The 24,023-nt window shown below is 49.8% G+C and overlaps 2 protein-coding genes and 1 non-coding gene across 9 annotated transcripts in view; 2 read left to right on the plus strand and 1 right to left on the minus strand.

Annotated features, from left to right (window-relative positions):
- The window catches only part of RBM6 (RNA binding motif protein 6), a 109,372-nt gene extending 106,756 nt beyond the window's left edge, over positions 1-2,616 (minus strand). For 2 of the 3 annotated variants that reach the window (XM_059076790.2, XM_067044161.1), the window contains exon 1: positions 2,407-2,616. The gene's annotated coding sequence lies outside the window, so the exon portion shown is untranslated. The remainder of the gene's footprint in view (positions 1-2,406) is intronic. The other variant, XM_067044162.1, reaches the window with a different exon arrangement.
- Positions 2,617-8,326: 5,710 nt separating this feature from the next.
- MON1A (MON1 homolog A, secretory trafficking associated) lies at positions 8,327-22,234 on the plus strand. 5 transcript variants are annotated; one of them, XM_067044163.1, is made up of 8 exons: positions 8,400-8,672; positions 9,696-9,826; positions 16,010-16,054; positions 17,885-18,024; positions 19,151-19,636; positions 20,225-20,990; positions 21,702-21,849; positions 21,950-22,234. In XM_067044163.1, the coding sequence occupies exons 4-8, from the start codon at positions 17,898-17,900 to the stop codon at positions 22,088-22,090; spliced, it is 1,668 nt and encodes a 555-aa protein (XP_066900264.1). In that variant the 5' UTR covers positions 8,400-8,672; positions 9,696-9,826; positions 16,010-16,054; positions 17,885-17,897; the 3' UTR covers positions 22,091-22,234. The 5 variants fall into 5 exon arrangements, with proteins under 5 accessions (XP_058932799.1, XP_058932801.1, XP_058932800.1 ...); XM_059076818.2 differs by lacking the exon at positions 9,696-9,826 and having other exon boundaries at positions 8,384-8,672; XM_059076817.2 differs by lacking the exon at positions 16,010-16,054 and having other exon boundaries at positions 8,388-8,672.
- Positions 14,159-14,265, plus strand: LOC131764743 (U6 spliceosomal RNA). Its single transcript, XR_009337943.1, has one exon. It is a non-coding gene; the product is annotated as a U6 spliceosomal RNA (small nuclear RNA).
- Positions 22,235-24,023: the final 1,789 nt, after the last annotated feature.

Raw genomic sequence — 24,023 nt, forward strand, 5'->3', positions numbered from 1 at the left:
CTGAATTTTACACATAATAATGGCTTAAATGGCAAATTTTGTTACAATGTATGTAACAAAATATATTTATCACAAATTTATTTTTAAAAAAGTAACATAATATATGAAAAAAACACTGAATTAAGCACCTTAAATGGGTGAACTGTATGGTGTGTGAATTATATCTCAACAAAGCCATTTCTTTTTGCGGAGCACAGGCTCCGGACGCGCAGGCTCAGCCGCTCCGCAGCATGTGGGATCTTTCCGGACCGGGGCACGAACCCGTGTCCCCTGCATCGGCAGGCAGACTCCCAACCACTGTGCCACCAGGGAAGCCCAAAGCTATTTCTTAAAAAGGTAACCATGGCTAACATTTAGTGAACACTTTCCACACACCAGGCACTGTTCTAAAAGGATTACATAAACCTCAAAACAACCTACCGAGGTGGCTACATTTCTTAACCTCATTTCACATATGAGGAAATTGAAGTTAAGTAATTTGTCCAATGTCACTCAGGTAGTGGAAGAGTCACGGGTTCAAACTCTACCAGATTTTAGAGCTCCTACAGTTACCCACTCTGCTCTACTGAGTCCCACAGTGTGATAGGAAGGTTACTAAAGGCACCCAATAGATTCCCCGTTAACTAAGTGAATGAAATGAACTACTGTGGAAGTCTAGCAGGAAAATAAATTCTAAACACTTGGAATGTAGCCAGAAGAGTCCATGATTTATCATCTTTAAAATTTTAGAATTTTCCAATAGTGGGAATTTCCTGGTGGTGCAGTGGTTAAGAATCCTACTGCCAATGCAGGGAACACAGGTTCAAGTCCTGGTTTGGGAAGATCCTACATGCCACGGAGCAACTAAGCCCGTGCGCCACAACTACTGAGACGGCGCCCAGAGCCTGTGCTCTGCAACAAGAGAAGGGACCGCAATGAGAAGCCCGCACACCACAACAGAGTAGCCCCCACTCGCTGCAACTAAAGAAAGCCTGTGCGCAGCAACGAGGACCCAACGCAGCCTAAAATAAATAAATAAATAAATTTTTTAAGAATTAAAAAGAATTTTCCAACAGCTTTAATGTTAATACAACTCTGAGTTAGATTATTAACACACCATCTCATACATTTAAACACTGGCAGAAGAGTATAACCTTGCCCATGTATCTTCAATAAGACTGGAGAGTTCACTTAGTAACCTCTCCATTGACAATTCTCCTCTGAAAGGCTACAAAAAACTAGGCTCCTAAAGGCAACAAAGTAAACCCAATTCTGGTAACAAAATTCTATAAAGAAGGGTGCTACAAATGTCCAGAAACAGAGACATAGTACCTATTCTATAGGTTAGGTACCTAGTTAGACGCCTGTAAACTAGGCAAGGTTCAGGTCCAACTTTTGTGTGTTTCACCAGAATGCTAACATACCATTGTCAGTCCTACCCTCACTTATCAGTTCTTGATACCTCTTCTAGAGTCCTCACAAGTTTGCTGATGTTGACATTATTAAACCATTCACATTGGTGGCACTACTCAACAGGAAGTTGAAAACTAACAAACCTAGGGCACAATCCAGAGTTCAGAAATGAATCAGGTGACCAGGCGCATCTAAGTCTACTGAACTCCACCTAGATCCCCGCAACTCTGACCTTCACAAGCAAACCTGGAATGTGCAAAAAATACAAGTACTCTTACAGTTTATGTACCCTACAAAACAAGGCCCTTTGTTTTATTTAAAAATGCACGCCCAGAGTTGAGCCCATAAGCACAACATCAATTCTAAAATTAAGAGAAAAACACAGATTTACAACGCCAAAAGGAATCTAAAGAGCGAATACGAGGAAACTTCCCTCTCCTCCTACATGCGCGCAACGGGTGCAGGACCCACCAGACCACTCCCCCGGCTCCAGGTTCTACAGCCCCGAGTGCCGGGCTCCGAACTCTCGCGCCCTGTGGTCCGGCTGAGCCCACTCGGGTCTGTCCAGGTCTGAGAGTGAAGCTACGTGCTAAGCACAAAACAAGCTCCCTCTTGAACGATGCCTCAGAACTGTATCAGAATCTTTAAAAAGCAGGAAAAAAGGAGGAAGAAAGGGCCGCCTGCCTGGAGCTCCTCAGACCAGGAGAACCGAACCGCAACCACGCGCCAGCTACAAACACCGCAGCCGGCCGCCCCGAGACTGGACCGGTAATTCCACCGCCGCGCCGGGCCCCGCCCCGGGCCCGCGACCATTCTGGGGCGTTCCTCCCGTGGGCGGCGCCTCCCTCACCACACCGCCACTTGGCCCTCTTCCTGAGCGAGGCCGCGGCCACCCCGCGACACCGAAGCCGCAGCTTCTAGCCCGCGCGGGCCCGCGACATCCAGAGCGGCCTGGCAGGCCGGCTCTTTTCCCCCAGGCTCCGGCACGCCCTCTCTACGGCCCCAAGCCCTTACCGAGGCAGCGCGGCCTCCGCGGCCCGCTCCTCCTAATCCTCGGCCGCTGCTACCGACCCAGCGCCGCGGAGACCGGAACTTCCTCCGCGCCGAGCCGCTGCCTTCACAAAGGCGCCGCCGCCTTTAGCGCTCTGCCCGCCGGGAGATGGAGTACCGCGGCCGGTCGCACCGAATCCACTCCCGGCGTACCCCGCGCCGGGGCCGGAGGGCGGGGCGCGGGGGGGTTGCTGCTTGCTTGCGCGGGCCGGACGTAGGGGCACGCTCTCGTCGGCATCCAATGGAAGGGCGCCCTTCCCCCCCCCCCCCCGCCGTCCGCCGGGGCTGCTGGGGGTTGTGGTTTGGCCTCTGGCCCACGGGTTCTAGTTCGTTTTCGGTCTTTGGAGTTGAGCGAGGCGTTCATTTTCTTGGTGGCTTGGCCTTCTCGAGTTTTGCTCCCCGCCAGAGCGCACATATGGCCCCGGCCTGCGTAGCTTGAAAACGACTTATTTTCCGTTAATGTGAAGGAAATGGAAGGGAGGCGTCTCCGGCCTAAGACTTCCGAGGCAGGGGCTTCTGGCCCACACAAGAGCCTGTTTTCCGACCCTCCCATAGGATAGGGAAGCAGTAGTCACAGAGGCTCGTCTCTTTTTCCTTCTGATGGGTTTCCAAGTTAGGTATTAACGACTCAGGAATACCAGGTGGGTGTCATCTGTGTTAAAGGTTTAATAGCCCTACCTACGAAGGAAAATCTACTCAGTTTACACAGAGCATTGCTAGCTCGGGCAGTACATCTGGCCAAGATTGACTTGTGCGAGGTCACAGAGGAACTGGAAAGTATCTGCAAATCAGAAATCTAGTGGAAAACGGGGCAGCACAACTTTCAGTTTGCAGCTTACGTCCAGAATCTCCTTACAGCTAATGTTCTTCAAATGGCCAACTCGAAGCTTCCAGGTGGCTTGTCTCTACATTGTTGAAATGCTTGCTGGTTCCAGCTACCTGGTATTGCCAGGTACTGGCAATCAGGTAACCTGATTTTATAGCCTGAATTCAACGTCATGGAATCGAAGAAGTCTGCCGCAAGAAAAGCCTATAAATCATTTAAAAATAAAGCAAGACTTACCTGTAGAGAAAAGAGATTGTTGAGTTAAGTAGTCTTTAAAATTACCTTCCCACTTTTCAGACATCTTGTCTGGAAGTCATTCAAGAACTACATGAAGCTCTTGCTGTGTGCCAGGCACTGTATCAGGTCCTCGGGCCACAGGAACCTGAACAAAGCTGATAAACTTTGCTGCTCTGGGGACTTACCTGGTGGTCCAATGGCTAAGACTGTGCCCTAGCAATGTAGGGGGCCCGGGTTTGATCCCTGGTCAGGGAACTAGACCCCACATGTATGCCACAACTAAGTTTGCGTGTCGCAACTTAAAAGATCCTGCGTGCCGCAACGAAGATCCTGCGTGCCACAAGTAAGACCCGACACAGCAAAATAAATAAGTAAATATTTTTAAAAAACAAAAGCAAAACTTTGCTGCTCCGGTGGAGTTGGGAGTGGGGGTGGTTACTGAAGACAGACAACAAACTAAACGATATACAGTCTCTGCTGAAATGAGTTTGGTTTCTGTAAGGAGGGAGATGGAAAGTTGTCGGAGGGCTCTAAACAGAATAATATCATGGCTTTCATGTAACTGGGATCCGTCTGGCTGCTGTGTACAGATAGGCTGAAGGTGGGAAGGGCAGAAGCAGTCCAGCTGATTAAGAGACTGTTGCAGTAATAAAACCACAGAAGGATAATACTTGTACCTATGTGGCCACAGTGGAAACAGGAAACATGGACTGGGATGAGGGGAAAGAGAGAAGAATGTCAGAGGAGCAATTTTGTTAGGAAGAGCAGGAGCTCAGTTTTGGGTAGGTTGTTTTTGATGCTTAGTAGACAAGATGTGGCAGTTGGCTACATGAATCTGGAGTTCAAGGTAAAGGTCAGGGTTAGAGATGCAAATCTGGGAGGTATCAACGTATCGCTGGTGCTGGTATTTAATGACATGGGCCTGGATGAGATGACCTAGGGAATGAAGGAGTGAGAATAGACTGGAGAGCAGAGTTCCAGCCCTGAGGCCTGGGGCACACCAGCACTAAGAGGTTTCAGGGAAGAGGAGGAACACCTACACAGAGCTGTGGGTACTTTGACTTTGCTTCCCAAACTGGGCCATTGTTGGTGTTCTTTCCCTTATCGGATAGTACTTTGTCCTCTAAGGAGGTAAACATATGAAAGAACTAATTATTTTTGCCTTATGCCCAAGTTCCTTGGGCAATAATAATTGCTACCCTTTATCACAACTCTTTGCCTGGCCTTGTGCTGACACTTCATTATCTCATTTAATCTTCACAATAACTGTATGATATCCCATTTTGTAGTTATGGAAACCAAAGCCCAGAAAGATTAACTTGCTGAAGCTGGAAAGTAGAGGGTCAGGGGATTCCAACCCAGGTCAGTCCTACTCCAAGGCTCATGCTCCTGCCTACTTTCCCCGTTTCCTTATGGTGATTATTGAGTTTTCAGAGGAAGCATCTAGATTTTTTTTTTAACTTACATTGGCCCATAGTACTGGGAAAGTTGTTTATATTGCCTAAGACCAGGAATATGAGTATTTAGAATAGCTGACCCAGAACAGCGCCCTCACCCGGAATGGGGAGCACAACGTCCAGTTGCAGAGGTAGGTTGACTCACTTTCAGCCCCTAAATTCTCACACGGAAGAACCCAGCAAAGAGGAAGACTGTTGTGCTGCCTGTTGTTCTTTGTTGCCTTGGTCACACTTGGGGCCATGACTCTTCAGCATCGAAAGTAGGGACTTGATCAAATGTTAAAATGAGAGACAGGAACCAGGTGAGATACAGATAATACAAGGGCCACAGAGGAAATTTTCCAGCAGAGCAGGAAAACCAGCTGCCTTACCAGGAACTGCAAAGTAATAAAGACAAGAAGGAAAACCTCTTCAAAATTTCCAGGGAAGAACTGACTATTCTTTTGTTATTTTAATTAATTTATTTATTTTATTAATTTATTTTTGGCTGTGCTGGGTCTTCGTTGCTGTGCGCGAGCTTTCTCTAGTTGCGGTGAGCGGGGACCACTCTTCGTTGGGGCGCGTGGGCTTCTCATTGTCGTGGCTTCTCTTGTGGAGCACGGGCTCTAGGCACGCAGGCTTCAGTAGTTGTGGCACGTGGGCTCAGTAGTTGTGGCATGTGGGCTCTAGAGCTCAGGCTCAGTAGTTGTGGTGCACAGGCTTAGTTGCTCCGCAGCATGTGGGGTCTTCCCGGACCGGGCTCAAACCCGTGTCCCCTGCATTGGCAGGCGGATTCTTAACCCCTGTGCCACCAGGGAAGCCCGACTATTCTTATTATTAGCTCAGAATACTTCATATTATATAATCTTATATTTGTAGGAGGGAGGAACTGCTGAAGATGCTGAAAGAGTCATTAAAGAATTTGCCCTGAGTCACACCAGCAAGATGGCAACAGGGCTGGTAACAGATCCCAGCCTCAGGATACAATCGGGTCTTTTCACTTCAGCTACAACATTTTCACAGCACCTCAGGTTCTGAAATGTCCACTCAAGCTATGAAAGAAAAGACATCTGGGGAAGAGCAGAGGTCTTATTACCTTTGCTCCAGTTCCTGCTAGTCCTCACTACTGCTGTTGTGGAGATGACATGCTGGGTCCATGAAAATCATGGGCCTAGACAAAACAGAAAGCTGAGGTTTTGAGGAGCCCCTGACCTGGAGGTGCACGGTGGCCTGTTGTTTGTGGCAAAGCCCAAGGCTTGAAGCAGCGTCATACAGGGCAGCAGAGCCATCACAAAATTGACATGTATTATTATTCCAAAAGACCTAGATTTATTTCTTGGTAATTCTATCAGTAAAAAGTGAGCTTTAGGAGGGTTGTCCCAATATTCAAATATAGGTCAATAGGTTGATTTAAACAGAGTTTTAAATCACAACCTTAAAACGTTTCGTATGTAGCCAAAACGGTTTGCTCTGAGAGAGTGTCCTAGGCTCAAGAGTTAGCCAGAAGCCCATGGGGTAAATGGCCACTTGCTTGGCTAAGGAGATGCAATTCTTCCAAATGACAGTGGTGCTATCTGATAGAGCTGATGTGCTTGAAAGCAAGAGTGGGACTCAGATAAGCCCTGAGGTCATGTGGAGACTGTTGAGGAGATTGGTTAGGTATGTTAAAAAACGTTAAATTTGTCTTCTACGGGGATCAATTCTATGGGCTGCAGCTTCTGGTTAATGGAGTGTAGCCAGGATATTTCTGTATCAACCAGAGAATATGAGACCTTCTTGGCTTGAACTCTCATAATATAATATGGCAGGATTAATGAGAGTAAAACTGTATAAATGATATTTACTCTAAGGGTGGGAGCCTGTCCTCCTGAGCTAGTAAGGAGAGAAAATACTGAGTGACCTGTGGAGACTGGGAGACTCCTCCTTTCTCCTTCCCAGGGGTAAAGATAGTTAAGGAATTGGGCATTTTCTCACATGTTCTTAACTATTAATAAAAGGGAGGAGAAAGCTCCCCTTAAACTATGTGCGAGTGTCTAAGCCCTGTGCAAAGCCGTCTCTGGTAAAAGGTCACAGCTTTGGGCTTCCCTGGTGGCGCAGTGGTTGAGAATCCGCCTGCCGATGCAGGAGACACGGGTTCGTGCCCCGGTCCGGGAAGATCCCACATGCCGCGGAGCGGCTGGGCCTGTGAGCCATGGCCACTGAGCCTGCGCGTCCGGAGCCTGTGCTCCGCAACGGGAGCGGCCACAACAGTGAGAGGCCCGCGTATCGCAAAAAAAAAAAAAAAAAAAGGCCACAGCTTTGTCACAATGTCAGTCACAGTCCAGTGTTGTGGAGGTAGGCTCCAAGTGGCAGCTGTCTGAGACTATGAGAAAAGCGCAGGGGCAGAGCTCTCCCTCAATTCCAGTGTAGGACTGAGATGGAGACAGAACACTGCATTGGGGTGTTTGGAGCAGCAGAGAGAATCAAAGGAGTGACTTCATACTTTTTCCTTCACCCCTGAACTGTTGGGTGAATTAACCATGAGGCTATTAAGTGATTTAATTGCTTCAGAGAAACATGAGCAGTATTATTGTTAATCCCTAATTTTATTTCTTTAAACTACTCTCCCAAAGTAAAATTGTTGATTTTATGTTTTCCTGTTTTTTTCTAGGGGTGGTATCCAGGCTTTCGTCTTTTTTTTAAAGTTCCCCAGGTCATTCTATGTGCAGAGTTGAGAACTACCATTCTAGAGATTCATATTGATATATTAAAACGCGGCTAAAAGGATGTTCTGGGAGTTCCCTAGTGGCACAGTAGTTAAGAATCCACCTGCTAATGCAGGGGACACGGGTTTGAGCCCTGGTCCGGGAGGATCCCACATGCCGTGGAGCAATTAAGCCTATGCGCCACAACTCCTGAGCCTGTGCTCTAGAGCCAGTGAGCCACAACTCCTGAAATCCGTGTGCCTAGAGCCTGTGCTCCGCGACAAGAGAAGCCACTGCAGTGAGAAGCCCGCTCCGAAGACCCAGTGCAGCCAAAAATAAATAAATAAATTTATTTTTAAAATAAAATATATTAAAAAATAAAAGGATGTTCCTTTAGCAGCAGTTGGTGTGCCTACATCCTTTACAGTCAATGTGGTCGGGTCCACTAATGACATTTATCCAGCCCCCAAACTTGCACTGCTCTTCCACAATTAGTGGAGGAAACAATGCCATAGTCTCTTTCTTTCGCTTTAAATAAACCTCTTGTTGGCTCTGGCGGAGGAGCTGGGGAGTCTGGGCCTGCGGTCCACCCCAGGCTTTGGGTTTGGGGAGGTGCCTGAGTTTGGCCGGGACCCTGGAAAAGGCGGTGCGGGATGATGCCACCGCTGACCCGGGTCAGGCCCCGCCCAGGTCTCTGCCGGGACCTGGCGCCCCGCCCCACCTCGCGGCCGCCGTGCCCTGCGAACTACATTTCCCATAATGCACACCGGGGGCGGGCAGGGCCAGGCCCAGCGACTGGAGCCGGACCTCCGCCGCCGGAGGCCGGCGAGTGCTGTCTTCCTGAGCCGGCAGCCGGGCAAGGGGCGGTGGGAGGGAGCGGTGGCCTGCGCTGTGGCCATGTCTGCGTCCGCAGGGGCCCGTGGTCCCGCGAACCTGAACCATCAGTCCGGGCCCGGCCGGACACCCGTGACCTCCCGGGGGTCCGGCAGAGGGCAGTGACCGGCAATCTCTGTGCTTCCTGACCCTTTCCCCCTCCCCGAGAAACAGGTGAGTCCGACTGCCAACCCACGTGGCTTGGGGGCGCCGAGAGACTGGAGAGCTGTCATCTTTGAAGGGAGGGGCTTGAAGACTGGGGGCCTCTGCAGTCTCCGCTGCCATTTGCGGTAGAAGGACTGGGTCTCTCTGGGGTCCCTTCGCCGGTTCCCAGCTGGGGAATACAAAAGGCGAGTCGTGGAACTCTTCCTTCGGCTGGATGGGCAGTCCTGTAGCCCCAACGCACACACATTCGGGCCAGCAGAGTGCTCTCAAAGACTGGCAGAGGTTGACTGTGGGGTGAGCAGGAAGCTCCTGAAAGTGTCTTGAGGCTTGGGACTTTGCCTTCAAGGGTGCCCTGGCTCAGATAACCAAGCTGCCTCTTGCACCTGTTGAGCCACACTTTCTGGGCTTGAGTTTGCTGGGGAGGGTGAGCAGCCTTTGTCAGAGAGGGGAGTGACCACTAGCAGTGACAAGTACCAAGCTATACTCTCAGCATGGAGTAGGCATCCAGCTGAAGCAGTTACAGCACAGCCTCACCTGGACCCTGTCTGCCACACATCCATGCATCCTGGCACCATCCTCCCAGATAGCCCACTCCCCAAAGGGCCAAGGCAGGATAGGGCACTATCTAAGCAGGAAGAGGGAGCAAGAGTGGTAGGGACCCAGTAGGGAGGGGTTCTTGCAAGGCCCTTCCTCCCTCCAGGCCAGGCACCTAGAGGAGGGAGGCATACCAGAAGGGCTGATTGAGCTAACTTGTTTGGTGACATTGCTCAAAGGCACAGCAGAGCACTTCTAGGGAAAATAGAAAGCCCTGGGGGCTTCTAGAGAGGCTACCTGAGAAGGGGCCCCAAGGGAGTATCTGGGACTGGTTCCAAGAGACCTCTCTTGTTTAACTGCTTCAGGCCCAGCCACCCAAGAACTTCAGCCACAGAGGTTATGGCTCCAATGGGGTTTGGGGTGGGTTTTGCTATGAGTCATTCACCTTCCCTGCCTAGTTTCCAGTGTAAATGTCCAGAGAACTGTTTGCTTCACCAGGGCTTCTGGCTGGACCCCGATACTGGCCTTGGAGATATTGAGGTACTACATGATTTCAGGTGGTTGGAGAACTGTTCGGAAGGAGATGTCCACTAGTCCCAGCCAGCTGACCCTGCCCTCACAACATGCAGGTACCATGTTGGGTAGTACTCAGCCATGCTGGGCGCAGTTACCTAAAGCCCACTGGGATCAGTGGGTAGTGGGCCCTCAGGGGTAAGCTGCTGTAGACCTTGTTGTGGTCTTTGAGCCAGAGGTGCAAGGCCACAGAGCAGGGGCATGTGGTAGAAAGTTCAGCTTGGGAGAGACTTCTGGGAGCAGCAGGGAACCAATGGTCTGTCCTCCAACTTCAGGATGAATAGCCAGTTAGCCTGGAGGAACTCCCAGCCCTAGGCCCAAAGGCATCTCTTTGTCCCAACATCACAGATGGGTCATTTCAGGCCAGAGTCCACCTGGCTTCATGAGGTCAGAAGCACGTCCTGTTCACTAAGGGCCTGTCTCAGGATGAGCAAACTCTCAAAGGACTGATTTACATGGCAGAGATTACTGGATCTGTGTATAAGTGCAGGTACACATGGTCTGAATAAAAATAATCGTGATATGCTAAAGACAGCTGAGTGTATATGTACCTACTCTGTGCCAGGGTAACCAAATTACATGGATTATCTCATTTAATCCTTCCACAACCCAATAAATCAGTGCTGTCATCATCCTCATTTCATAGGTGAGAAAGCTGAGATTTATAAAAACAAGCCAGGTTAATCCAGGTCCCTCTGACTCCAGAGCCATTGTTACTGAACACTTAACTACTACCAAGGACAAGTCTTCCCTACAGGCAGGAGTCTCCCAAGGCTACATTGGAGCTGGGTATTCTCTGAGGATCTTTCATCTTCTCCCTTCCAAAGTTAGTTATCTGACAAATGTTAATTAAAGTCCTCCTGCATATGGAGCTGACATTCTGAAATTTGCGACAGCTCACAGGGTTACCTTCATTGTAGAAAAATAAAGCCGGGCAAGGGAGATAAGAATCCAGGATATTCCAGGAAGGCCTCTCTGATAAGGTAACACTTGAGCAGCAACCTGAAGGAAGTGACAGAGTGAGTCATGTAGATATTTGGCCAAGTAGTGGAATAAGTGAGGTGGGGGGCAGGGGGAAAAGTAGGGAGATGTGGTTCAGGCAGAAAGTTCAGCAAGAGCAAAGTTGTGAAGTGAAGGAACACTCAGGATTTACATTTACAGTATACTCAAGGAAAACCATAACGTCAGTGTGGCTGGGTTGAAGCAAAGCAAGTAGGGGAAAGAACAGGAGATGAGGTTGAAGAAGTAATTTGGGGGGTGGGGTGCGGCGCTTGTAGACAGAGTGGTTCTTGTGTACCACTGTGAGGAAATTGGCTATCTCACTGGGTGAGGTGTGACCGTTACAGACTAGTGAGCAAAGGAACTATGTGACTTGACTTCTGTCTCAAGCAGATCACTTTGAGTGCTGTGAGAAGGATAGACTGTACAGGGACAAGGACAGAAGTGGGGAGACTGGTTAAAAGACTGTTGCAATGCTGGAGAGGGTGTGGAGAAAAGGGAACCCTCTTGTACTGTTGGTGGGAATGTAAATTGATACAGCCACTATGGAGAACAGTATGGAGGTTCCTTAAAAAACTACAAATAGAACTACCATACGACCCAGCAATCCCACTACTGGGCATATACCCTGAGAAAACCATAATTCAAAAAGAGTCATGTACCACAGTATTCATTGCAGCACTATTTACAATAGCCAGGACATGGAAGCAACCTAAGTGTCCATCGACAGATGAATGGATAAAGAAGATGTGGCACATATATACAATGGAATATTACTCAGTCATAAAAAGAAACAAAATTGAGTTATTTGTAATGAGGTGGATGGCCCTAGAGTCTGTCAAACAGAGTAAAGTAAGTCAGAAAGAGAAAAACAGATACCATATGCTAACACATATATATGGAATCTAAAAAAAAAAAAAAACGGTTCTGATGAACCTAGGGGCAGGACAGGAATAAAGACCCAGATGTAGAGAATGGACTTGAGGACATGGGGAGGGGGAAGGGTAAGCTAGGATGAAGTGAGAGAGTGGCATTGACATATATACACTACCAAATGTAAAATAGATAGCTAGTGGGAAGCAGCCGCATGGCACAGGGAGATCAGCTCACTGCTTTGTGACCACCTAGAGGGGCGGGATAGGGAGGGTGAGAGGGAGACGCAAGAGGGAGGGGATATGGGGATATTTGTATACGTATAGCTGATTCACTTTGTTACACAGCAGAAACTAACACAACATTGTAAAACAATTATACTCCAATAAAGATGTTAAAAAAAAAAAAGACTTGCAACAATCTGCTAGAGAGATAATGTTGACTTGGACCAATGTGGTAGTGGTGGAGGTGATGAGAAGTGGTCAGATTCTGAATATGGGCATTTCCCCGTGGAACATCAGTAATCTGTTCCATGAAAGTTGGACATTCTGTCTGGAATCACTAACTTAGTATCTGTTTCCCACTTTTTTTTTGTCATTTAACTTTTTATTTTTTTGTTTAACATTTTATTGAAGTATAGTTGATTTATGTGTTTCCCCATTATTTCAAATGGGAAAAAGTATAATGCTTCCTTCATCAACCCCAAATCCCCAATTTTCTAAAATGGCACTAAAACACAAGGAAAATACATACCTAATATATGCCAAATAAATTATAATGTTAGGATACAAAATGCTTAAAACATTTCCTCCTGATCAAACAGTGTTGCTTTGATACAGCATCATGGCCTCTTTCAGTACCTGCAAATAGCCATGATGCAAGTAAACCCTTTTAGTTGGCACTCAATGGTCTTCTATCAGTTCTATTTGAAATGTAATTTGAGGCTTTAAATGCACATTCCTTTATTAAAAAATATAGATCAAGTGTTGATAATAGTTTTTTTCTACATAAACATAAGCTCAATCAGTACAAGTTTGTTGTATTAGTTATCTATTGCTGTGTAACAATAATAAATATTAGCTCAAAACTTAGCAGCTCAAAACAATAATACATATTTATTATCTCATACAGTTCCTAAGGGTCAGGAATTTTGGAGCATCTTAGCTGGATGGTTCAGGCCCATTGTCTCTCATGAGGTTGCAGTCATTCAAAGGCATGACTGGGGCTAGATGATTTGCTTCCAAGACTGCTCGCTCACATGACTAGCACAATGGTACTGGCTGTTCTCAGGTTTCAGTTTCTTACCATGAGCTCCTCTCTTTAGGGCTGCTTGAGTGTCCTCACAACTGATGGCTGATGGCTGCACCTAGAGAGAGTGATCCATGAGAACAAAACAGAAGCCACAATGTCTTTTATGACCTAGCCTCAGAAGTCACACATTGTCATTTTCACATTATCCTGTTGGTGACATAGATTAGTTCTGCTCAGTGTGGGATGGGAGTATACAGACTTGAATGCTGGGAGTTGAGGATCACTGGGGACCATATTGAAGGCTGGTTACCACAGCTGTGTATTAAAAAACAAGAGGCATTCTATGTGGCAAAGGTTAATGAGAGACATTTTGCTGGGTGTACCTGTATTCTGAAGTAAAGCTGACAAGATTTGCTGGTGGTTTGGTATATGAGGTATGGGAAAAAGAGAGGCATAAGGGATGCCTCCAAGATTTTTTGCTAAATAACTGGAAGTATCAGATTGTCTTTCACTGACATGGAGAAAACTCTGGGAGGAACAACTTTTTAAGGGAATGATCAGGAACTCAGTTTTGGACATATAACTTTGAGATACTATAAGATATACATGGGCAAACATCAAGTAAACAGTTAAATGTGTGTGCCTCTGGAAGTCAGAAGAGAGATTAGGGCTGTGAATAAAATTTGGAATCATTAATTTATCAGTGAAATTTAAAACCATGAGACTGAATAAGGTCACCAAGGGATCAAATGAAGACAGAAAAGAGATCCAAGACCTGAAATCTTGGTCCCTCAACAGTAAGAAGAACTGTAAAGAGGACTTAGAAGGAGTGGTCCATGAGGTAGGAGAACCCTGAAAAGAGAGTGATCAGCCAGAAGCCAAAAGAAGAAAGTGTTTTGAGAGAGAGGAAATAATCATTGTGGCTGCTGAGTGAAGTCAGATAATCCTGGAGGTCACTGGAGACCTTGAGGGAGCAGTGTTACTGGAGTAATAGTTGGAATGGATTCAAGTGTGAATGGGAAAAGTGGAGAGACAACTGAGCGCTCCACATTTCCCAGTCCCTCTGGCCACATGACTAGTTTTGGCCAATCTGGACTTTGAAGTATTTAAGAGTTGGTACATGACCCTCCAGCCCAGTCTTCCATTACCAGGTGACGGCAGAGCTATAAGATGCTAGTAGCCTGGATTCCTGAATCAATTCCCGGAAGGGAGCTGCTCTGAATTGCTACCAAACCCACAGTTCGTGAGCAAAAAATAAGCCTTTAGTGCCTGCTTTGGCAGCACATATACTAAAATTGGAACGATACAGAGAAGATTAGTGCGGCCCCTGTGCAAGGATGACACGCAAATTCCTGAAGCGTTCCGTATTTTTTGGTTCAGGCAGTAATGCGAGTGATGGGGAGTGACGCGGGGTGGCAGATGAAGCTTCACTCTCCCACTGCTCCCCTCCTGCCATACGGCCCAGTTCCTAACAGCCCACGTCCCAGATAGAGGTCCGCAGCCTGGGACTTGGGGATCCCTGCTGTATATAATGGAGTCAGCCTGTCAAATTAGGAACTTGTAAATATTTTAATACATATTATCCTTTAGAGCTTATTAAAAATGCTTGCAAAATCTGTGAAGGTGGTCAAAAGGTACAAACTTCCAGTTATAAAATAAATAAATCCTGAGGATGTAATGTACAGCATGGTGACTATAATTAATAATGCTTGTATATTTGAAAGTTGCTAAGAGAGTAGGTATTAAAAGTTCTCATCACAAGAAAAAAATTTTGTAGCTATGTGTGGTGATGGATGTTAACGAGACATGGTGGTGACCATTTTGCAATATATACAAATATTGAATCATTATGTTGTAGACCTGAAACTAATATAATGTTATACATCGATTATTTCTCAATTTAAAAATGCTTGCAAAAAAAAAAAAAAAGCCTTTAGGGAATTCCCTGGCAGTCCAGTGGTTAGGACTCTGCACTTCCATTGCCTGGGGCCCAAATTCAATCCCACAAGCCACGTGATATGGCCAGAACAAACAAAAAAAGCCTTTATGTGTAAAGCCTCTACCATTTTGGCATTCATCTGTTACACTGCATAGCCTAGCTTACGTGACTAATTAAACTCCAAGTACTGTTTACTGTTTTGAGGTTTGTTTGTTTTATAAAGGACAGCAAAAAAAAAAAAAAAAAATAGAGTGGTACCTAGAGGGGAATGTAGAGTTAAGGTGAGGTTTGTTTTAAGGTTCTTTTGTTTTGTTTTGTTTTTTCGGTATGCGGGCCTCTCACTGTTGGGGCCTCTCCCATTGCCTGTGCTCCGGACGCGCAGGCTCAGCAGCCATGGCTCACGAGCCTAGCTGCTCCACGGCATGTGGGATCTTCCCGGACTGGGGCACAAACCCGTGTCCCCTGCATTGGCAGGCGGACTCTCAACCACTGCGCCACAAGGGAAGCCCTGGTCGCTCTTTCTTTACACAGCAATGTAGACCCCACTCGGGCTTTTAGGTTAGCTTGTAAAATAATGGTCTCCAAGGTTCTCGTGTGGCCTGTATCTTCTTGCTCAAGATCTGGACATGCCCTAGTTTCCTTAGCACCCACTGCCCTTGGCTCCATGGTGTTGCGGTGGCTGTTTTGGCCTGTTTTGGATTGCTCCTCTTGGTCTCAGTCTCAGAGGAGACCTTTCTGGATGCCTCCCCAGGTTCCTGTTGAGGGCATGCAGCTTCTTAATTACTCTTCATCAGAAAAGGTGGACCACATCTTGGTCTTCTGGGCTCTGACCCTCGCTGGGAACCATCACTCTTGATTGTCCTGATGGACAGGATTGGTGGCCTGGAAAATCCCCAAAGGTAGATGTTCTCCCAAATAATCTTCCTTTGAAGATAACTCAAAGCGCATTCTCTGTGGGGTGATGCTGTTGACCAGTGGTACCCAACCCCCACTTAACCCTGTGGTGCTCCAGGACCAGTGGGGGCGTGGCCGTCAGGCCAGTCTCTGGCCCTGCCTCCCTGTCTGTCTATTTTGCACACTGAACTGCTTTACAAGATTAATTTGAAGAAAGGATTCCATAGCTTAAAACAAAGATGACAGAAGAGCTTGAAAATCAATTCTTTGGGTTCACTTGCAGGAGCTGCCTGCTAGGAACTTGTGGTCAGAGAATTCTTAGACACAGGTAAGCGGGGGCCACACAAATGCTAGTACTGGTGACACTGTTTTGAAATCACTCTTCTCATGAACGTTTTTGAGCACCTACTTCATGCCAGGCGCAGGGTGGAGTCATTTGCCCAAGGTTACAGAGCTAGTAAGGGACAAGCCTCAATTATTCCCTATGGACTCTGCTCCAGGAAGGCAGGGACAGAGTCTGCTTTGCTCACACTAACACCAGTCCCCACCAGGCCCCTGGCCTGCCTGCAGTGGCTTCCTCATGAGTCTCTGACTAGTTTTGGCTGCCCTTCTAGCCCATCCAGCCAAATTTCTCTTCCCTAAAGGGTTAGTGCCTCAGATGGAACCCCTCTCCTATGGATTGTTTGTTGCCTGCCAAATGAAGACCCTTCAGCCTGTCATTAAGGGACCTTAGAGGCTGATCCCAAGTGAGCCACCCAACTTAGTTATCCCTGACATCCACTCTTGGCCACCTCCACCTGTCCCTGAGGCTGCAGAAGGACTGGGAGATCAGGCTGAGTTTGTCCTTGGTGTTCATCAAATGGGCACTGAGAACTGACATATCCATAGTTGTTTTTAACTGGAAAGGCAAGCCCTCGTGCCAAATTCAAAAGGTACAGAATGCAAGGAGAAAAGCAAGGCTTAGGCCTGTTTACTCTGACTCACTTCGTGCATAGTAAATGTCTAAATATCAAAAAGAACTGATTTGTCAACTCAGTTTTGAATGGAGAAATGTTCATGGTAGGATGTACAGTGGAAGATATCAGGATACAGAATGGTTTCAATCCCCAGCTCCAGTGCTTCTTTCCTGTTGTGACATTGGGCAATGTACTTACACTCTCTCAGCTTCAGTTTCTTCATATATAAAGGTTATCTGACAAGAGTGCCTGCCTCAGAGAAGAGTGATCAGGATTACATAAAAATCCACATAGGGACTGGGACTTCCTTGGGACTTCCCTGGAACTTCCAGGAGTAAAGAATCCGCCTTCCAATGCAGGGAATGCGGGTTCAATGCCTGGTCAGGGAACTAAGATCCCACATGTCGTGGGGCAACTAAGCCCGTGTGCCACAACTAGAGAGAGAAGAAGCCCTGCACACCACAACTAGAGAGAAGCTTGAGTGCTGCAACTAAGACCTGACACAGGGACTTCCCTGGTGGCACAGTGGTTAAGAATCCACCTGCCAGTGCAGGGGACACGGGTTTGATCCCTGGTCCAGGAAGATCCTGAAGATCGCAGAGCAACTAAGCCCGTGCACCACAACTACTGAGCCTACTCTCTAGAGCCTGTGCTCTGCAACGAGAAGCCACCGCAATGAGAAGCCAGCGCACCACAACGAAGCTTAGCCCCCACTCACCGCAACTAGAGAAAGCCTTCAAGCAGCAACGAAGACCCAACACAGCCAAAAAAAAAAAAAGTATATTTATTTATTTATTTTGGCTGCACTGGGTCTTAGTTGCATCAGGCAGGATCTTCATTGTGGCATGCAGGATCTTTAGTTGTGGCATGAGGGATCTTTTTGTTGCAGCATGCTGCTCTTAGTTTCGGCATGCGGGATCTAGTTCCCTGACCAGGGATCAAACTGGGCCCCCTGTACTGGGAGCACAGAGTCTTAATCACTGGACCACCAGGCAAGTCCCCCATGCATTCTTTTATAATCAAAAAGAGAACAGCATGCTTCTTTAGAAGGGAATATTCAGAACCCATTCCCCAGAGGTTTGAGTTAGCTGGGTCCTGGTGAGTGATACTTTCCTGTACTTAACCACTCTTAATTATGCCAGTGACTCCTGCCACTAGCACCTTCCCCCTTACCCTCAATGATGCCTTTGTTTACCCCACAGGAGAGCCCAAGGGATGGCTGCTGACATGCAGAGGAAGAGAAGCAGCGAAGGCCCTGATGGCACGTTGGCTCCTTCTGATGGGCAGAGTGTGGAGAGAGCTGAGAGCCCCACACCAGGACTGGCCCAGGGAATGGAGCCAGGTATGGGCAGGGTGCGCAGCCCCAGCCAGCTTACAGCTAGAGCAGCCTCCAGGGCAATCGGGATTCCCAACCACTCTTTCACTGTCACTCATTCATGCATGTGTTCACTCATTTGTTAGCTATTTGTCATGTGCTGGGGATACTGCAGGGATCCAGGCTCAGTGTGCATCTGGCCTTCCTCTCCACTTCATGTTGTGCCACTTGCCCTGTGCTGTCTTGCCACCAGTGTGGGCTCTCCTATTTCCTGTGTCTACAGGTACCTCCCTGGCTCCTTCTCCCTCCCTCAGCTCTCAACTTAAATGTCACCTCCTCACAAGAGAGGCCTGCTCTGACCATGCTCTGCACAGAACACTAGTTATTTTATAGTCTTATTTGTGTGTGTATGTTTTGCCCATCTCTTTTGTCCACAAGATTGTGAGCTCTTTGAGCACAGAACTGTCGTATCCCCAATGCCTGGTACAGTGCTGAACTCATAATAGAGACTCAAAACATATCTCTTGAACTCTTCTGTCCAAAAAAAAATCAGTAAAGGAAAATTGACATGGTCCCTGCCTTGGGAGAGCCACGGGCTAGTGAGAGCATTGTGGTGGAGGGGGCTAGGAACCATGGGTCCCTGTGCAGGGTCAGGCAGCCTTCTCCCAGGGAGAGAAATGTGCTGAGCACAGAAGTGCCCCAAGCGAAGTCAAGGAGGGGGATATGATAGAGTGCCTGGATTTGGGGGTCAGGTGACAGGGACAACTAACATCTTTGCTGTGAGCTGAAGTGTGACAGGGAGCTGTCATGCAAGGAGGTGGGAGTGCCTGCCTTCCAGGCAGAGGGAACAGGAGATGCAGAGGCCCTGAGGTAGGTGGGGATATCCAAAGAGCAGATGCACGAAGGGCTGTGAGATGAGAGCGAGGGGGCAGGCAGATACTGGCTACCACCGCAGCCTTGAGGGGTTGGGGTCTTATTCCCAGGGTGAGGGGAGGAGGCTGGTGGGCTGTAAGTCACAGCAAAGCATGACTTATAGCCAGAGGGAACAGTGGCTTGCCTCATCAGGACAAGCAGAGTACTGTATTGGGCACCTTGCTGGTGACGTGGTCTGCCAGAAGCTACTGCTCTAAACACCAGTGCTTTTGGCTGGCAGGTGCCGGACAGGAGGGTGCCATGTTCGTCCATGCCCGTTCCTACGAGGACCTGACTGAATCAGAGAATGGGGTGGCTTCTGGGGAGAGCCCCAAGGAGGGTGCTGGTGGTCCCCCACCTCTGCCTACAGACATGCGCCAGATCAGCCAGGACTTCAGTGAGCTGAGCACCCAGCTGACGGGTGTCGCCCGAGACCTGCAGGAGGAGATGCTTCCAGGAAGCTCTGAGGACTGGCCGGAGTCCCCAGGGGCAGCTGGGCGACCAGCCACAGAGCCCTCAAGGGAGGGCACTGGTGAAGGGGATGAGGAGGAGACTGCTGAGGCATGGCGCCTGCACCAGAAGCATGTCTTCGTGCTGAGCGAGGCGGGGAAGCCTGTGTACTCCCGCTATGGGTCAGAGGAGGCACTTTCCAGCACCATGGGTGTCATGGTGGCCCTGGTGTCCTTCCTGGAGGCTGACAAGAATGCCATCCGTTCCATCCATGCAGGTGAGCCACCAGGAGGGGGGTGCCAGGAGGTCTCCCTGGCCAGGAGAGACCATACCAGGTTTCGGACTCCCAGGGACTAGAGGGCTGGGATGTGCTGTGTGACCAAGGGTAGTCCCTCCACCTCACCGAGCCCCAGGTCCTCATCTGAACACGGGAAAACAACACTGACTGCCTCATAATGCTGTTGTGAGGGCCAAAGTTGGCTCGCATGTGGGCATTGCCCTTGGAGAAGGTGAGAAGCCAGGGGAGGTGACCAAAAAAATCCCAGGTCTTGAGCCCCACCCAGCTCTTGCCACTTAGGCCAAGAATGTGTGTCTTTCTGAAGCGCTTCCTGCGTTTTAGCTGGTCCCAGTCTGTGAAACAAGTGGCAGGAAAGGGGAAAGGGGTGGGGGGAAGGGGGCACATGGGCCTCTGTTTTTCTGTCATCCTGAAGCCCCCTCTGTGTGCACAGCTCTGAGGGGAAGTGGAGAGATTGTGGAAGGCTGTGCGAGAAAGCGGGGTTCTTAGGGTGCTAGGGCAGGCCAATCAGGGAGGGCTTTCCGGAGAAGGACTGAAGCTGACATCACCCCTATCCATCCGCCCCATCAGATGGCTACAAGGTCGTATTCGTGCGCCGGAGCCCACTGGTGCTGGTGGCGGTGGCCCGCACGCGGCAGTCGGCACAGGAACTGGCGCAAGAGTTGCTCTACATCTACTACCAGATCCTGAGCCTTCTTACGGGCGCGCAGCTGAGCCACATTTTCCAGCAGAAGCAGAACTATGACCTGCGGCGGCTGCTCTCGGGCTCTGAGCGCATCACGGACAACCTGCTGCAGCTCATGGCGCGAGACCCCAGTTTCCTGATGGGGGCGGCGCGCTGCCTGCCCCTGGCGGCGGCCGTGCGCGACGTCGTGAGCGCCAGCCTGCAGCAGGCGCGCGCCCGCAGCCTCGTCTTCTCCATCCTGCTGGCGCGCAACCAGCTCGTGGCGCTCGTGCGCCGCAAGGACCAATTCCTGCACCCCATCGACCTGCACCTGCTCTTCAACCTCATAAGTTCCTCCTCGTCCTTCCGCGAGGGCGAGGCCTGGACGCCCGTGTGCCTGCCCAAATTCAACGCAGCCGGCTTCTTCCACGCACACATCTCTTACCTGGAGCCTGACACGGATCTCTGCCTGCTGCTCGTCTCCACCGACCGTGAGGACTTCTTTGCAGTGTCTGACTGCCGCCGCCGCTTTCAGGAGCGCCTGCGGAAGCGCGGAGCGCACCTGGCGCTGCGAGAGGCACTGCGCACACCTTACTACAGTGTTGCCCAAGTGGGCATCCCTGACCTGCGCCACTTCCTCTATAAGTCAAAGAGCTCGGGACTCTTCACCAGGTGAGGGAGGGCCTTGGGGACACTGCTTGAGGGAGACAAGGGTGTGGTGTGTGTGTGGGGGTGGCCAGTTGGGCCTGAGCTCTGATGCAGTCCTGAAGCTGACGACCCCTCTGGGAATGGACCAACCTGCTGTGTCTGTTTGACTCTGATACCAGGAACCCAAACCCCCTATCACCCTACTCCCCATCAGCATACACCTCTCTACTTCAGTCATTTCCCATAAGGCATTGAAATACCCAATACACCCAGGGAAGGAAGCTGGAACAGAGGTCTCCTCTGTTTGGTCAGTTTGGTCCAGCCCAGGATGCAGAACTCTACTTCCTCCTCCAGCGGAGGGGCTGGGGCCAGATGAGGCATCTCTATCCTCCTTTTACCCCTTTTTGGTCCAGAGGGTTCCTGGCTCACTTTTCCTCCATCTCAGACCTGTCACTCTGTCAAGGACACCTAAACCCAGATTGGCTTCTCCAAGGGAGGGTCACCAAAGATGCCATGAACTTGGGGGAGAGGGGAGAACAGGGCTCCAGCCTGGGTGGGCCCAGCTTTGTCTTGGGGAGTCTTCAGTAGTGAGGAGACAATGCCTTATCCTGGGGTGGGGGTCACTTGGTGGGTAGAACACATGGTAGAGTCTCCCTGGCTAGGAATAGGTGTTTCTGGATCTCCAGAGAAGCCAGTGGAAGTCATTCCTTTGCGAACCTACTCCCCCATCTCCAGCCCTGAGATCGAGGCCCCGTACACCAGTGAAGAGGAGCAGGAGCGGCTGCTGGGCCTCTACCAGTACCTGCACAGCCGCGCCCACAATGCCTCCCGCCCACTCAAGACTATCTACTACACAGGCCCCAACGAGAACCTCCTGGCTTGGGTAAGGCAGCTCTGGGCTGGGCTGGGCTTCATCAGGGTCCTGGGCAAGGGCCACGAGGGTTGTCTAATCTGGATGACCACCCTGTGCCCCCTTCCTCCAGGTGACAGGCGCCTTTGAGCTCTACATGTGCTACAGCCCCCTGGGGACCAAGGCGTCGGCCGTCAGTGCCATCCATAAACTGATGCGCTGGATCCGCAAAGAAGAAGACCGCCTCTTCATCCTCACGCCCCTCACGTACTGATGAGAATGTGTGTGGGCTCAGCCCTCCTAGGCACACCAGGCTGTGGAAGCCATGGGAGCTTCCAGGTGGGACTGGCCTCTCTGGCCCAGGCAGCAGGCAGGGACTGTGGGTTGGTGTGTGCATTAAAGTGCTTTGGGGAAGACACTTGTGGGCCTTGTCACTTTCCTTCACTCTCACTCACACACAGACGCTGGATCCTCCTCCCTAGGCCTTGCCCATGCTTCCCCATGTGCAGCATCCCATGTGCTCAGAGTTGGCCCCTAGGCTGGGGCTGTTTTCATTCAGCTGAAGTCCTGCCACATGTAAAGTGTTCTCTAGGACCCCACTGGCCTTCCCCACCACGACCAACCTCCTGCGACGCCCCATCCCACTCTCAGTCTGAGCCCCTGGTGCCTCCCCTGTCACTCCTAGGTGGGATTCCCAGCTATATGGCCTGAAGGACCACCCAACCACCTGGGAGCCCTGACTGTGGCTCTGCTTAATGGACTGCTGTAGTTCAGCACGGGCTGAGCTAAGTAAGACAGGGACAGTCAAGTGGAGAGAGTCTGAGCCCGGGCATGGGTGGGAGCCCTTGGTGAGGTGGCCCAGTGTTCAGCACAAATTCAGAGTCCAGCCTCACGATAGCTGTAGGCCTCTGGGGAAACTATTCCAGCTTAGGGTTCCTCATGAAGGCTGTCCACCTCAGCTCCCCTACCTCCAGCCAGCACATTCCTCAGGATGGCCCCCAGGAGTGAGCCAGAGGACCTGAAAGAAGACCCAGCTGACCTCTGGGGCAGGAGTGGACCCTGCCCTAAGAAGGGCTGATGCCCTTTTCAGTCACCCTGTTCCCTGGCATGGCCCAGCCTACATGGGTCACCATGAACATCCCAGGAGGCTCAGCAGTGAAGGCCCAGCCCTATTCACTCTCCATGAGACCTTCTTAGGACAGAGTTCAAGGCAGAGTGCAGAAAGCCTCTACCTTCCTGCTGGGGTCTCTCCCAGTTATGCCACAACTGAACTATCTCATTGGCCAGGGAAACAGAAGACCTAGGAAGTGTTTGGGAGAATAGTGTCCATGGAATATGGTCTTCAGACTATAGAGTGGATCACCTTCATGCAGTCTCTGAGTGCTGGACCAAGATACTCTGCCACTAAAACCAACCCATGCCGGAGAATGTGTTTTTGTGGTGGTGTAGGCCAAGGATGCACTGGAATGAGTCACTTACTGTCCCAGGAAATGGCAGCACAGCCCCTGCCCTTGGCCTCACCCCAGATCACATTAGAATGGGTATGGCAGCAGGCCACCTGCCCAGACCCCAAAGCCCCTATGGAGCAGCCACAGGCTTGGTGGGTGCTGCTCACACTGCCCACATGCCCTAGGTCTCTTTTCTGTCTGCTTGCTGTTTCTGTTCCTTCCCTGAATCCTGGAAAGGGCACCAAGCCACTGCCTCTGGGGCCAGGGTGATGCCAGGCTAGCTGTCTCTGACTGCTACCAGTGTTCTTCTGGTCAATGGTCAGCCTCCAGGTGTCCCTGCTGCTTACACTGATCCCTGTAGGGCTTCCAGCTTCTTGCCGTTCAGCACCTATCCTGGGTGGGGGTGGGAAGAGATAGTCACAATTAGATAAGTGTGTATACCTAGGACAGTAGGCACCTAGGAGTGTGGGGTTTACCTGTTTGGGGAGCAAGGAAGGGACAACAGGCAAATATGAAAGGTGTTCCTAGTGGAGCAACAAGCATGTGCAAAGGGATGAACCTGGTATGGTAAAGAACCTTGTCCGACTGGGTAACAGTGAAGCTGGAGAAGTCTTTAAAGCCTAGGGTTCTCAAATTCCAGGTAAAAGTCTGGCAGTGGGGAGCCACAGAATGTTTTAAAGCTGCAGAGTGACATGGTCATATTGTGGTTACAGAGGTCCCCCTGCTGTCACTAGGATGATCTCTTTGCGTTGGAGAAAG

The sequence above is a fragment of the Kogia breviceps genome, chromosome 10 (genome assembly GCF_026419965.1).
Source record: "Kogia breviceps isolate mKogBre1 chromosome 10, mKogBre1 haplotype 1, whole genome shotgun sequence".
Lineage (NCBI taxonomy): Eukaryota > Metazoa > Chordata > Mammalia > Artiodactyla > Physeteridae > Kogia > Kogia breviceps.

What these genes read in the sequence shown, in the direction of transcription:
- MON1A (XM_059076816.2), top strand. Translation starts at nt 17,898, where the DNA reads ATGGCTGCTGACATGCAGAGGAAGAGAAGCAGCGAAGGCCCTGATGGC. An exon ending in GGCCCAGGGAATGGAGCCAG is followed by an intron (nt 18,025 to 19,150) that starts GTATGGGCAGGG and finishes TTTGGCTGGCAG; the next exon opens with GTGCCGGACAGGAGGGTGCC. An exon ending in CATCCGTTCCATCCATGCAG is followed by an intron (nt 19,637 to 20,224) that starts GTGAGCCACCAG and finishes CCGCCCCATCAG; the next exon opens with ATGGCTACAAGGTCGTATTC.